This window comes from Nyctibius grandis, chromosome 21 (assembly GCF_013368605.1).
Source record: "Nyctibius grandis isolate bNycGra1 chromosome 21, bNycGra1.pri, whole genome shotgun sequence".
In the NCBI taxonomy this organism is placed as follows: Eukaryota; Metazoa; Chordata; class Aves; order Nyctibiiformes; family Nyctibiidae; genus Nyctibius; species Nyctibius grandis.
Genome location: NC_090678.1, coordinates 8,270,774 through 8,286,152, shown reverse-complemented (window position 1 = coordinate 8,286,152; position 15,379 = coordinate 8,270,774). Strand labels below are relative to the sequence as shown.

Genomic DNA, 15,379 nt, shown 5'->3' with positions numbered 1-15,379 from the left:
AGCTATCTGCAGTGCAAGCACAGGACTGCCAGCCCCCAGGATTTAGGTGGAAGCCCCTCTCCCTCCTGGTTTTCTTAAATCCCTCATCTGCTGGCGTCTTGCAACTATGAAGTACCCACAGATCCCATTTTAATGGGGTTCCAGCTCTCCTGCCCGCAGAAGAGAAAGCTGCGATATGTTAATCAAGCACGTCCTAAGGACCCTCAGGCCAGGGGCAGGTGAAAATGAGGCAACATTTATCTGGGTGTGTGAAATGCTGGGGTGTAAGGTGGGCGTTTGGGTGTGGGCTGAGCTGGGGTCTGAGCGCCTGAACTGCCAGCAGTGTCACTGAAAGGGCATTGCAAGAAAACACCGTTTATTCTGAGAGACCCATTGCAAAGCTGGTAAACAAGGTGAGGGGCAGAGGAGTGCCGCGCCGCTGGCTGACCACATACAAACACCCAAACCGCTCCTCAGAGAGTTTAAATACGTTTTGCCTTCTGTGAGGGGAGCTGGGGAGAGCACAGGAGAGCCCCCGGGCACGCTGGCAGTGTCCCCCCGGTTGCAGAGCAATGAGGCACAGGGGACATGGGGATGTGCTGTCCCTGCGGGCCACCTCCCCGACCAGAGCGAGCGCAGGCGGAGGGCAGGACACCTTCACCCCCTTCTACCCACCGCCAGCCACGCCGACTGCAGAGATCAGCCGCTGGGCATCACCCGGGGGGTCCCTGCTGAACGGGGGGACCCGGACCCTGACACCGCCGGTGACGGCTCGAGGGCCAGCAGATGGGGCTGGCTTTGAAGCAGCGGGGCAGGAAGCCTGGCAAGTGCTGGGGCTGGGGAGCAGTCTGTGTGCGCCGAGATCAAAACGAGCGTGCTGCTGCCCTGCGGAGCAGGCAACCCAAACCACTGCGGGGGGAGGCTGCGAACGGGGAGCTGCAAAGAGGGCTTGATCCCCCGGCCTTTGTCAGCCAAAGTGCTAGGATTTCCCTCACCGCCGGGGCCGTTTAACGAGCGATGCTGTGGATATGGAGTCTGTTCCGCTCCCCTAATCCCTCAGCTGGCATCGCTTCCAGCGCCACAGCACGCCCAGCCCTCTGCCAGGCACCGCCACCCTGCCCACCACCTTGCCCACCTCCCACCACGCTGCCCACCTCCCACCACCCTGTCCGCCACCCTGCCCACCACCCTGCCCACCTCCCCTCGCCACCCTGCCCACTACCCTGCCCACCTCCCCTCGCCACCCTGCCCACTACCCTGCCCACCTCCCCTCGCCACCCTGCCCACTACCCTGCCCACCTCCCCTCGCCACCCCGGGGTAGCCAGGGCTTGACTCCTGCACCCAGGTGAGATGCTCCATGGGCAAAGCTGGGCAAGGCACGGTGGAAACCATACGGAAACTATGGAAAACCTTGCCAGAGCCCTCCAGTTCCAGTGCTGGCTGCTGGTCATCTCTGGGTGGGGAACTGGGGGTGAGATGGTGTGTGGTAGGGCTGGGGGGTCCCTTCTGCCTGTGGGTGGCCTCTGTAATGAACCTGTGCTTGTTTGCACATGGTGCTGTTCATGGGACTGTAGCAGGGCACATCAGATGAATCAATGCTGAAACATATTTTTAACACCTCTGCAAACAGCTTATTGCTTAGTGACAGACCCGGGGGGCTGACGGGGAACTAACTGAGGAGCTTTGGCGTGGGGGTGCAGCAGGCACTCGCCCCTGTCCCCTTCCCGCTCTGCCCTGCACATTCCCTGCTGGCACGGGCAACCTGCCTGGCCAGGGCGGCCGTGGGCAGCTCAGCCCTTGCCTCCCCAGCTGCAAAACCCGTGCTGACCATCCAGGTCCATCTCCTCCAAACCTTTCCCTTGCCAGTGGCTGCTCTCACCCCTGTTCTCTGACAGAGCTGCTGTGCGATGCGCTTCCCCACGGGCAGCTGAGCCCACGTGCTCCCATGAGAGCAGGGTCAGAGTGGAGAGACGGCAGCAACAAGCAGGTTCCCCAGACCCACGGGAGCCAAGTGAGGCAGAGGAGGACTGGCTGCTTCAAGTTCGGGGATGATAAGTCATGCTCAGCGCTGAGCAGAGCTGGAAGTGGCAGCTTTTGGTGAGACACCAGAATTCCTCCTGAATTCGCTGCATTCGGGAGAGCATCCCCAAGCCCTCCTTGTTCCAGTCACGTTCCTGCCTGTCCCTCCTCAACTCCCAGCTTGGCTTTGTGATCGCTTTAACTTAAGCGTTGGTCGCTGCCACCCATGATATTATATGTGGAAAGTTTGGGGCACACTGGGGGTCTGTCCCCTGCCTCAGCAGGCGAGGAGCTGCGGGGAGGGAGATGTGCCGGGACGGTGCCGCGGGACGGCCATCGTGGCCGTGAGGCACCATCGTTTGCCCACGGGTGGCCATCGGGGCGGCCGTGGGAAGCTCCGGGGGACTCGTCACCCAGGCTGCACTGGCACATCTGGAAAAATCATGGTGGTGGGAGGGCAGTGACCACCCAGCCCCGCTCCTGGGAGGAGCTCTGGGATCGGGTGAGTTACAGGGGGAGAACAGTGAGGTTCGTTCATTGTCCCCTCTCCCCCCGAGCCCGGCACGATCTGCCGTGTCAGCACCGCACACAAAGCGTGCTCGGTCCCGGGGAGCTGGGGCCGGGGCAGGAGGAATGTCAGCGCTTCAAGGGACGGCTGAGGGCTGGGAGGAGGGATCTGGGGGGTCAGCTCAGCTGCTGCCCTCCCAACACCCCTTCCCTGGGAACCCCCGGCTCCTCCTGGGCTTTTGCAGCATGAGGAGCCGTGGGGGGCTGAGCCGTGGGGTGCTGAGCCATGGGGTGCTGAGCCGTGGGGTGCTCAGCCGTGGGGTGCTGAGCCGTGGGGTGCTCAGTCGTGGTTCCCCGCTGCCCTTGCCCCCACCCCACCGCCAACCGCCCCCTCCTCGCCGCTCCGCTCCGCTCTCCCCCTCCCACCCCGGCCCCGCCCCGCGCTCCGCGGGCGGGCGCCCCCTGGCGGCGGGCGGGCGGGGCGTGGCGGCGCGGCGGAGGAAGCGCGGGAGGTGCTCTCGACAGTGTCCCTCCGCGCGGGGCGGCCGCAGGCGCCATCGGCGACCGGGCGAGATTCCTCCGCGTCGCGTCGCGCCGTGCCAGTGGCGGCGGGAGCGGCCGTGGCCATGGCCCGTGGAGCGGGGCCAGCGCTCGCCACCTTCCTCGGCCTGGTGCTGGCCGTGCTTAGCCGCGCCGAGCCCGCGGCCGGTGAGTGACGGGGCGGGGGGCGGCGGGGCTGAGGCGGTGCGCGGGCGGCTGCTCGGCGGGAGGCTGGGGGGCTGCCCCTGCCCCAGCCCGGCGCCGCGGGGGCGGACCGGCCGCTCTGCCCGCGTCGGTGTCGCCTTCCTGCCTCGGGAGGGGGACCCGCGGCGGGGCCGCAGCGTCCGCGCGTGGGGTGTCATCGCGTGGGGGGTGGCCCCGCGGGGGCCGCCGCCTCTTTGTGTGGAGCGGGGGCCCCCCCCCGAGCCGGGCTTACCTGCGAGGGCCGCCCCGCCGGGGCCCGCCCGCCGAGCGGGGGCTCCACGGGGCGCGGGGGCTGCTCCCCCCCCCCGAGGGGGCTGCTTTTGCCCCCGAGGGGGCTGTTTCCCCCACCGTGGGAGCTGCTCTCTCCCCCCCACGTAGGGGCTGCTCCCCCCGCGCCGTGGGAGCTGCTCTCTCCCCCGTGGGGGCTCACACCTAACGGAGCACTGCAATGGAAGCCCTCCCCTCCCTGCTGGCAGTGGGGTGGCAGTGATGTATGTGCTCTTGCAAGCACGGCTTGAGTGCTTGAGGTTTTTCTGATTTCAAAACCCGGGAGAAAATGTTTTACCGCTTTCCATCGCATGAAATACCCGTGCGTCGTGTCCATTGTGGCCTCCTGGTTGAGGAAATACCTACGCACACTGAAGGAATCTCTGCGTACCCTCCTCCTTTAATTGTTAATCGATTCGGGCATGACGGAGCCATGTGTGCGCATCTGAAGGAACTGCTGCTTTCCGTCACTGTTCCCTGGTACATGTTGGCATGTGCAATATGTTTTGCAGCTGGGCTGGAGAACACGGTCCACAGCCTGAACTGGTGGGTTCTGATGGATTTCATGCCTCTCCCAGCAGCAGTCCTGCTCCTAGAGCAAAGCCTGTGCAGCCTTGCAGCACGTTAAAGCTATCAAGGACCAGCAGTCATTGATTTACTTACATTGACTTCTCATTTTTTCTTCCTTTTTGCTCCTGAGAGGCCAAATCACTCTTCGGATGACTTGTGAAGAGCGCAGCGATGGGAGAAAGTAGTAGTGGAAGTTGTTTAGAGTGTGACCAAGTGAGACCCTGATAATTTCAGCAGTTTTATTCCATGGTATGGTTAGGAGTGGAAACTTGGCTGCAGAGTTTTGACCAATAACTGCTGTCTTGGATACAGAGTAGTCGGGTTAATCAGTCTATCTGTTTTGACGTTGAAATGGTCATTTTCTTGTCTCATGGGAGAAATGTTCTTTTGGTGGTGTTTTTTTTTTTTTTATTTTCCACTAACCCCTTCTGAAATCTGACTTGCTTAGTTTTACTAATATGTTGCAAGAAAATGGTTGGAGTCAAAAGTTATTTCCTGAATGTGTTTTGGCCAGCTTTGCTCAAAAGGGGCTGGAAAAATAAAAGCTCTTCCAAGGGTAGGTATCTATAAATTCAGAAATATGTTTGCTTGGTAGGGTAAGATGTGGTGCTTTTTTTTTTCTGGACTGTTGTTTCTGGAAATGACTTACACAGTCCAGTAAGACAGCAAAATACTATTTTTGCAAAGATTTTGCAAAGCCTAAATGCCATGTCTGCTTAGTTAAACCATACCTTCATACCAGCAACTTCTCAGCTTCTTGCTAGCCCTGCCAGTTCCTTCTCTGACAGGGGCTGAGAGGAGAAGTAGCTGTGGTATCGCTTGTTGTCCCTTGACTGGGTATGGGTACTTACCAGGCTGGTGGAGGTCCTCCCGTGCTGCAGAAGTTTTTTGGCATTGTGGGTGAAATCTCTTCCCAGGACTAAACAAGGGCTGGTTGTCAGAGATGACAAATGTAGGCTGAAAGTGACTCCTGTTATTCATGAGATATTGACCTGCATCTGGCTCTTGGGAGTGGGAGCTGTGGCTTGAATTAATGGGAAAAGGAAAGATGAAGTCACCGAAAGGGTATTTTCAGGTGCATATTCAACTGTCTTGATGCTCTTGTGCAAGAGAGGGCAGGTATCTGATGTCAGCCCTCTTGGTCAATAAAGAGGAGGCTCCTGGATGCGCTGAGCGCTGTGGTTTGGGCTGCTCCGCTCTGCCTCATCATGCAAGCCCCATGGTGCAGCAACTCGCTTTTCCAGTTGAGCCGTGGTGGAGTTTTGCAAAAGGCTGCAGGTGAAGTTGCAGTAAGCTGGGGTGGGGCAGCAACACCTGCGCTCGGGGTGAGGATACTCTCCTGATAATTGCTGCCAACGAATCGCTCCTCTTCTGATCAGGCACCAATGGGTGAAACAGGAATCCTCACTAGTGAAGTCCACTCTAATTACCCTGTCATTATTAGCACTTGTTTTGCTAAGCCCAGTTTCACCAGGTTGCTGTTGACTCTCAGCCCCTATTTCTAACAGGTTGCAAAACATTTTAATCTAGAGCAGCACAAAGGTAGTGTGTTATGTGGACTGCAGTTGGAGATCTTTAGTGTTCCAGCAGTGTGACTTGAGGACTTCAGGTAGCGCTGACAATGCCGGTCTGCTTGATAGGGATTTGCTTACAGAAGAGCAAGTTTTACTTGATCTTTTGAAGGCGTCAATGTCTATCAAATTTGTCCTTATCAAAGATGCTGATTTAGACTTTCAAAAGGGACTGTGATGAGAAGCTGGCTGACTCGCATCGCTTCCTGCAGGGCATCCCTTAGTCAGATTAGGAATACGTGAAGGTCCTCGTGCTGATGTTCTCAGGACTTGAATTCTTGGGAAAAGAGGACTCTGGCATTTGGCATTCAGATCTCTTACAGCCGGTGGGTTGGGTTTTTGTCAGCTTCCACAGCTGTTGCCCTCCCTCCCCCTTTTTTTTTTTTAGGTAATTCTCTTCAATATGCTCTGGTCCTGTTCGGCTTCTCCCGCTGTCAGAAGTGGTATCCGTGCTGGGAGAGGGGACGGGTGGCTCAGGTTTGAACCCCGGGGCAAGGGTAGGTGAAAAAGCAGCAGCAGGACTTTGGCATCCTGATTCTTCTGGAGCTGGGAATCTTGCTTAACAGCAAAACCAAACGGTCACAATTTGTAACTCCAGATGTAACGTTGTTTCCTTTAAGTTTGTACTGTTGGCTAATGACTGTTGAGTGGAGGAATGATACAGTGCTTATTAATTCTCACCCCTCCCTTGGGACACGGTAGAGAAATGTCATCCATGTTGGGGGAAAAAAGAGCTTCCTTAGTGGCTGTTAGGAAGTTCTTTTCTAGTTATATTCCTAGTTTCTACGCATTCACTCTGAAATCATCTTGCCAACAGAAGTCAAGGGCTGTCAGTGCCCATCTAGAAGAAGCAGCGCTTACATCGCTCTAAACACGGTCATCTGAGAGCTGCAGAAATAATCGTTTGTTCTGTTTAGAAAATAGTCTGTTCCTAGGGCACATGTCCTTTTTTTAGACTGCTACAAGGATGAAAAAAGAGCTTTGTATCTCAAAATGGCACGGGCGGCTGCTGTTTGTGCCGCGCGGCGAGTCTTCATCGCGTTTCTCTGCCGTCAGCCCGGACGGCTGCGGAAGCGCTGCTCAGCCCGGGGAGCGGGCTGGCATTTCTGCACAGGCAAACGTGCTTAACGCTCAAATTAATAAAGATTTAGTGCTGGAGAACGACGGAAAACTTTGGAGAAGACGCGAGCGTGGCTCCCATCTGCCAGATTGCCATGGAAACACCAATACCTTCTCAGCTCTTTAATTGCCTTCCCTACATTTTTTTGTTGAAAACTTGGTGTGTTGTTTTTTTTTTCCACACTAAACACTTTATGTTGCAGTTCTGGATTGTAGGCGTTTTGGCTTTGTTTGGAAAACTGAAAATAGGGGAAGGCAGGGAAGAGTAGCTGTGCAAGGAAACGGAGAATATGGCGACTGACAGACTGTTGAACTGTACGACGAGTTAGTCCTGAATCCAATACGTATTATAACTTGTGGTTCTTCAACAGGAGCAGCGTCACACGGACTGTAGCTGTGTCTGATAGAAATAACAGTCCTCCTGCGGTTCCTAGGCCTAAGGCTCCAAGGACAGAAAGACTTCGACTCCACCTATGAATTCGCACAGTTCCCAGCTCTGTTCTTAGGAGGGCACATCAGTGGTTCCTGCCAGCTCCTAGACGTTCCGAGGAGAGATCTGAAACAGATGATGGCAAGGCATGCCGTTTTGTGTGTCTGAGAGCTTAATTAGTCAGATTTGCTGTTAGCACTCTCGAATTAAAAAAAACTTGATGAACTTCTAAAGCAAAATTTCTTCTTCTTACAGGCTTGTTTCTCTGAAATCCACTTAAATATTTTTTTGCCATTTCTTTACACTTGTCTAGAGAAGTTAGTGAAGGAAATAAGTTTAGATATTGAGGTTTTCTCTCCCAAAAGGTACAGGACGTTGGCTGAGTGCCTTCACTCTCCTCTGAGCTCTCCTTAGCTTCTCAGTTGATGAGTCTTGCATTATCCAATTGATTTCAGGCTTTTGTGTGTAAAAACAGTGGAGATGTCCTAATAATCCAATTAAAGCATTTTTACTTTACAGATAATTTCCATGCCTTATAGACAAGCTTTGTCCTTTACTACTACCCTCTGTCTGTGAAGTGCAAACTGCTCAGCTTGTTTAAATTCCCCAAATGTTAACATTTTCTAAATCTGAGCTAAATATAAGGCTTTACTGTTTTTTTCTCAGTAAGGATTTTTCGTAGTTTGCCCCCCTCACTCCCAGCCATGTGGCTGCCGTGGGGTGATCTGTTCTTAAGAAAAAAAAAGAAAAAACCTATTTTCATATTTTCAGCTAGCACTTATTTACTATTGGGTTCTTCCCTGGTACATAATCTCACTGGGGCTGTAATCTGTTGAGGTTAAATAGTGTAATTCGTTATCTCTCCGTTGTGGTTCTCCTCCAAAATTTGGTTATCTTTGGGTATTCTTTCCATTCGTGCAGTGCTTCTTACTCCTTACCAGCTTTTTCGGCAGCTGTTTGTGCCGTGCAAGGTGCTGCCGTGGGAGTATGTTGTCCTTTCCCGCACAGCGAGGACCTGCTGCTCTTCCTCCAGAATTGCACCTCACGTTTCAGCGTTTTCTCTTAGCTGCTTTTTGCATGCTCTTGTTTTTCCTGAAGGGAATCAGAAGCTGGTTTTTACTCCCTTGGACCTTGAGACCCCTTGATTTGTAGTGTAGCTGGTGTTCCTGGCCATGCTGGTGGTTGTCCTCTTCAGAGCTGATCCACCTCTGGCGAGCACCCTGAGCTTGCGTAAGGGTTCCACAGGAACCCTATGTTCAAACCCTGTTTGAGGGCTTTGAATCCTTTTTCCTGCTTTCTCTTCATATGTAATGGGTAACACAGTTGAAATGACAGGCTGTTTCTCATGAGTGTGAATCGAGACAGAAAATCCACTGACTACGTAAAGGTTATTGAAATGCATTTTGTCCTTTAGTTTTCTTTCTAGTCCTCAGTGTAGTTTTAGCCTGACTTTTCTTCTATGTTTAAGTAGATTGGTTGCCACCCTCTCCCACAGGAGAGCTTTTGAACCTATGGACAAGTTTCAACCAGATATGACAGAGGTCTAGGTTCTTAAAAGATACTGAGTTTCTATGGATTTAATGGAAAATTAATGGACAGAAAGAGGAGACAGACCCATATGGTGTCCTCCCAAGGAGAAAGCTGTACCACCAGCTCAGCTGTGTTCTCTGCCAGAAATTGCTCTCCCCTTATTTAAAGTAAAACCTTTGGTCAGAGCCTTCACCTTCTTTGATGCAGGATAATCAACCACAGAGCTACAGGAAACCAGCTTTATAACATTTCTTCCTCAGAGCGTTAATTGTTTTGGTATTCTGCATTTTTATTTCTGCTTGACTTTTTCTGAACTTGTGGGTGAGGACTTTATTGGCATTGCTTTCCTTTTAGTATTTACAACAAAGCTCTTTCAGATTTTCTCTGGTTATGGCTCTGTTTCCCTATAGCAGTCTTCTCTCTTAAAAGCTGAACTCTGACACTTACAGCTTCTGATCTTAATCCTTCACTATTTCTTTTAATTTTCTAGCCTAGAAAGTATCTGAATTTATAGTGGGTGGATGAAGTATAGAAACCAAATCACGACTTCCAGATCATCTTGGCATCCTAAAGAACGTTGAGGCAGAAACACAACTTTTCTTCTCCTCCTAGATTTGCTTTAACGGTCTCTTTAGCCCAAAAGATTAAACCTGGGTGAAATTGTACTCCAGATAACTGTGAGCTTTGGTGGATTCGGATGTTGGGAATCACAGCACTTCCTATAATGTGTCTGTGAGTAATGCTTTATGCTTGTGCTCATTTTACAGCAGCAGCTACCTGTTTTTTCCCTCTGGCCTTGGAAAATAGTCCTGGTAGGCTAGTTAAAACGTCAGGTTAGAATTTGTGTCTAAATGCAGGCACGTGCAAGGGTTTGTATGGACTCTAGGCTGGGTAGTATAACTAACAACATTCATCTCGCATGCACTCAGAGCCCTTGTCTGAGAAGTCTTTTGACCTTGGCTGTGATGCGTGCTAGAAATCGGGTACTTCTTTCACAAAGTGGTGGCCTGCCTGCTTCGTAAGAAGCCACTCTTTTGATAATTGTGGGGTGTCTTCCCAATATTCCTGTAATACGTCCAAAAAGGACTGATAAAAATCATGAGGTGGTTCAATACATTAAAAAGCCGTGGGATTTCCCTGTGGAGACCTGCTGGCACACCGGAGCGAGCCCTCCACCGCACGAGAGTGTGAGGACTTGAGACCTCTCTGCTTGCGCTTGGTCTGGGCCACCCCAGCTTCTGATAGTCTTGGTGGTTTTGGCAAGCTAGAGCAAGTCCAGAAAACCAACAAACAATTCACTGTTGCTGTTTTTTGTTTTTTTTAAACACAGCAGAAAACTGTCAAAAGCAGCGGGTTAGACTCAAAGCCTTGACAGCATCCTGATGCCATCTATATATGGCTTCTGGAAAAGTGGCTTTATGGTTTCAAGACAAGGCTGTCTTCTCTCATGCTGTGCACAACAAAGTCAGTTAACATAATGGATGTAGAGAAACATACTTTTTGTGCTGGCTGGGGTAGGAGGTAAAGTTTCTGATACTGTTTACTCTTGAGCAGGACATGATAGAGTATCAGAAAAGTAGCTTTTGAAGTAAATCATGTTGAAATGCCATGGTTTTGCATGCTTTGTGAAATTGTCAAAGATGTAGTGAAATACAGGAAGACAGTGCTTTGTGCACAGAAATGCTAATTTTACTGTGAGAACTGTAGTCTTCAATTTCCCTTGTGATTTCTCTTTTAAAGAGAAGTGGTCATGTTACTTTTTAATACACATTTTAATATAGAATATGGTTACATTTACATTCACTTTAGCTTTAGTTGCATTTCAGTGTATTTCTGTTCAGTCTATTTTAGTCTTAAGCTGAAAAAGTGCAAAGAGTCTTTTTGCTTTTGTTTTCTTTGCTTCTTTCACTTCTGAATTGCTATATACAAAATATATATTTAGCTGCCTGCATTGCCCCATTCACTGTGTATCTGTTAAAGAATTCTGAGGACTAGTAGTAGTTTAATGACTTGCTAAACAGCAGTTCAAGGCAGGAATAATTTGTCAAAAACCAGGAGAAAATTAATCATTACTTTGCTAAAGCCTCTCTGCTGTGTCTGTATTTGGCCTTGCAAACTAAACAGGAGTCACTGATTCGGATCTTTACTGCGACCCCGAAAGCCGTCGCCCTCGTGTTCCCTTCCGTGCAGTCGTGCTGGGAGGTGTTTTTGGCCAAGTGCTAGTTAAGCTTTTACTATGTGGGTTACAAAATCAACTGGCTGCTCAGTTCTCACTGGGGACGTGGGTGCTCGAAGAGATTACAAAATTGTGTGTGAAAGCATGGGCACAAAAGAAATAATCCTCCGAGTACTTGCTTCGCTGGCTTGATTGGTGTGAAAAGAATGAGAATTCAAGGTGGTGAGATGAGAATACCAAGTCTGCCTCTCCTCCCGGTGCTCTGAAATGTGGTAAGGCTCATTTTAACCTTCCTCCGTTTCCCTGGAGCAGCAGAGGTGGTAGGAGAAGGCTGAACCGTTCCAGGTCCTTTTGCAGTTTCTCTGGAACGCAGCGTAACTGAACTGTGCTAACTGGAGCTAATCTGTGCCCTGAAAACAAGCTGCTGTGGTGTTAGGAGCAGATGAAGTTTGGAGTCGAAGCCTGGTGGATGTTGCTGTTAAATAGGATAAAAATTGTCAAACAGGTGCAAATCAGTGTAAGTGTTTCTGACCGCTGTAGGGGGGAATGCCATGCAAAATCCGTGGTAATATTTCTGTCGCTTAGTAACCCTGACCTCAGGGGTTATCTGAGAGGGGCTCGGAGTGGAATTTTGTTCATTTCCTGAGAGCTCTGCAGAAGCAGCACCATCCAAGTGCCCCTTTTTCAGAAATCAAGTTAACAGAAACAGGCACACTTGTGTTGTGGGAAATACTGATAATTTTCCTGGGCAACTGGGTTTAATTTAACTGTATTCTCTATAGGGATTGCAAGCGTGAAATGCTCCTGTAGTACCTCGTAGTGCACGTGACCTGTTTACGTGCTCCAGGGTTATTAAGAAATAATACTTCAAGCCCTGGATAGCAGTAACTGGAGCCTGTTCCAAGTCGTCTAATTGCTGGACTGAATTTGGGCTGGTTTCAGGGAGAGCTTAGCGGGACAGATGTGTTAACTCTTCTGGTTCTGAGCCCCATTCCTTAGTCACCAGTATATAAACTTTGGTGGTGGTTTGGACCAGGTTTCCCTGATGCCCCTTGCCAAATTTGTATTGAAAATTTAATACCTCTTGAGGAAAGGAAAACCATCCTAAAAAAAAAAAAAAGGCAATCTGCCCTACAGCAGCTGGTACGCAAGCGGGCAGTGTAGGTGGCTGGATGTTACTGATGCCCCTAGGTGCCTTTAACTAAGATTGGTTAAATGCTTTCCCAAATGCAGTAAGGTTGTGGAAACAGGGTGTGTAAAGGCACAGAACTGTGTGTGTTTGGGGGCCGGGAGGCAGAACTGGAGGCTGGGAAGAGCTTGTGACTTCTGGGTACGTGGGTCAGTTTAGGGCAGGACCTAGATCTTCTGATTCCGAGAGCTTTATCCATTAGTTTGGTGCTAAGCAAATGGCAGGCTGTGGTCTAGGTGGACTGGCTAAATTTTTGTGGTTCTAGAGTGCCACAATAGTAGTGACATTGCAGCAAATTCTAGATTGCTAGAAATGTACAGCAGGTATGAGCCTGTGAGGGACAGGTGCCCCTATTTCAGTGGCAAGTGTCCCTCAAGATAGTAGAAAAGTGGGAAAGAATTAGAGACAAAATATTGTGAAGGAAGGTTTAGGAGTAGTTGCCTCTTATTTCAGATAATTTCAGTCCAGAATTTTGATCAGAAAGTAGTAATTGGTGACATTTAACCTAAAATACGCAAGTGCTGACACGAACGTCTTTGTAGCTTGCTGAAATTACTGCATGCTTTGCTTTGAAAATCTACCTAAAAGAAATTCTGGAAACATTTACTTGCCCGATGAATAAATCTGCATTTGATTCTTCTTCTAGTCTGGCTCTTTTTATGCTGCCAGAGATTAAATTAAACTATGTGATAGTGTCTTTGTTTTTGTTCCAGTCATATGAAATTTTCTACTATAAGATTTTTCGTTCCCCCAAATATGCTAATGAAGCTTTGACTTGACATGTATGGCTACTGATTTGACTGTCGTTTTCTTTTCTTTCAGCTTTGCAGTGTATGGATGATTCCAGGCCATGTGTTAACGAGGGAAAGTGCATTCCATATCAAAATGGTACAGGATTTTGCAAGTAAGTCAGTTTCATTTCTAATCAATTTAATTGCCAGTGAGCTTTTGTTCAGGGTCCTAGCCAGAAAGGAAATGTGAATGGTTAAGATTTTCTTATTGGGCACATTCAGCGTTAACGGTTTTAGCACAGTTGGTGTTTCTTGATAACGCATCAGTTCTTCTGTGCTGGCTTTTCATAATGTAAGAAATCTGGAGTTCTTGTTCAGATTTTCAGGTTTGGATCTTGTCAGTTTGATTTCTTTGCATTAGGTTAGGAAGCAAGGCCAAAGCGATCATAGAGTACCTTGCTGTACCTTGCTTCCAGACCCACAGGTTCAGTTGGAACTTGCTCTCCATCTTATAGCTTGCCTTACTTTATAAAGCTTCAGCCCCAAATTGCGTATTTTTGAGGTTTTTCAGAACTACTCTGCACTCTGAAGCGTGCCAGTTCCCTTCCACATGCTGGAGAGCAAGTAGTATGTAGGAGTTGCAAAAGCAAACTTAACAAAAAACCCCAAACAAACACCCACATTTGTCTTCATCATGTAATTGATTTTGGTAAATGTTGACACCCATCTTCAACGGCGCCTTCGCTTTGCTGCGGTGTGGAGAGCTTATCAGCAGGAGCTTTGGTAGTGTGTGTGGTGTCTGGAGAATGATATCACATCTGTTTAAATGTGGCTCACCTTTCAAACTGCAGTAGTTAGATTTTTTTTTTAAATGAAGTGATATTTTGCAAAAAGATAAGTCCTCCTGGTTTGGCAGGGTTAATTTACTACATCTGTAGTAAATGGATTATTTTCTAAACCTTGTTTGCTTCATCAGTGCAAGTTGTGCCATTTTCTAGCACGCTAAATACCTCTTAATGCTAACGTTAAGTATTAAGTGAATTTTGTCATGTCGATTTAGCTTGGCTGACACACAGCTCCACTCTTCACCCTTTTCTACACACCCATCTTCCCTATTCTCAACCTTTAGTTCTTTCTGTTAGTGTGGTACATAAAACTTGATATACTTAAATTGCACCTGTGGCACACAAAGGGGAAATCATAGTGTAATCTGAGGTCCTTCTCAGTTTCAAATCAATACCTGGTGTGCAGAAAGGCCATAGAAAGGCAAATATGTAACTTGTTATTCCCTGTTGTTTTTCAAATTTGTAACTGTTACTGCTTCCTAGTCCTTTCCATGGCTATCAACAGAAACAAGCTGCCCATCTGAAAAGAAAGCTGGAACTTTTCCTGCTTTTCACCTGTATTTTAAGACTGAAATAAGAAATGGTGTGATGTTAGTAGGTCTTTCTGACCCACACTTAAGCATGTTCGTCTGGAGCCAAAGTATGTGTGACACGATGAAGGTAACAAACAAGACTGGTATTGGTGTTGGTGCTGCTTGTACCTCCCTAAGGATGTTTTCTCCAACTTGCATGTTCCTCTTAACCATGTCTTAGACTATAAAAATAAAAAAAAAAAAAATTGTTTAGTTGGTTCATCTGATTAACTTCCGTTCAGCATTTGTAATGCAGTCCAGGTTTTGACACATTTCCCTTATCACAGTGGCAGCTTTGACCACTCTTACATTTTTTTTTTTTTTTTTTTTTTTTTTAGCACAGAGTTATTTATAATTCGAATGTTGCCTTCTTCCTTTCTGTGCAAAGTCGTCTTGCAGGTCTTAAGCCAACCCCTCCTTCAAGTAACAGCTCGGTCCCTTTCCAGGTGCCAGAGTAACTGGAAAGGCTAATAGAGGCCTGTATACAGAGATTAGTATGTGTCTATTTTCTAGTTCTGGCTCAAGAACTCTTTCTTTTTTTTTTTTTTTCCAGAAGGGAAGGAAAAAAAATAGCAAGAAAAACTCAATTGTGGAGACTCTACCTTTAGCAGGCTGACTCTTAGCATCCTGTTTTGGTTTTAACTTTTTTTTTTTTTCTTTCCTGCACTATGAGGAACTCTGAATAGGGGAACTTTCTGTCTGGTGTAGTAACCTAAATGACTTTCTGAATTTTTGATGGCTGTAGCAGTAGAAATGTTTTGTTCAGGAAACTGAACCCATTACTAAAGCAAGTGACTTGGCTTCTAGCTCTGCAGGATCACTCACTGATTAGCTGCATCTCCACCCCTTCCACTTTTTCCAAGTTTTCTGCTGGGCAGTGAGTTATTATAATGGGCTCTCTTTCTGTACCTCCTCTCGGCCAAGTTGTTTGTTCTAGCGTGTGGTCAGTCCATCTAGTTAATCTTGCTGTCTGTAAGAAACAAGCGAACAGCTGAGGGAGAACCTGCATCAGAGATAATCATGTGATGCATAAGACATGAGTAACGTAAGCACTGATAAGCAAAACATCTAGACTAGGTATTTGGCAAAGCAGCAAGTGACAGCTTAGTGCCGAAACAGCCTCCTTTGT

The 15,379-nt window shown here is 48.6% G+C and overlaps 1 protein-coding gene across 3 annotated transcripts in view; it reads left to right on the top strand.

Moving 5' to 3' along the window:
* The first annotated feature begins 3,078 nt into the window (after positions 1 to 3,078).
* Positions 3,079 to 15,379, top strand: part of NOTCH2 (notch receptor 2) — an 87,598-nt gene continuing 75,297 nt past the window's right edge. For all 3 annotated transcript variants that reach the window (XR_011049590.1, XM_068416756.1, XM_068416757.1), the window contains exons 1-2: positions 3,079 to 3,214; positions 12,925 to 13,006. Coding sequence is in view for 2 of the 3 variants with exons in the window: in XM_068416756.1 (XP_068272857.1) it covers positions 3,133 to 3,214; positions 12,925 to 13,006 (164 nt within the window). In the remaining variant the exon portion in view is untranslated. The remainder of the gene's footprint in view (positions 3,215 to 12,924; positions 13,007 to 15,379) is intronic.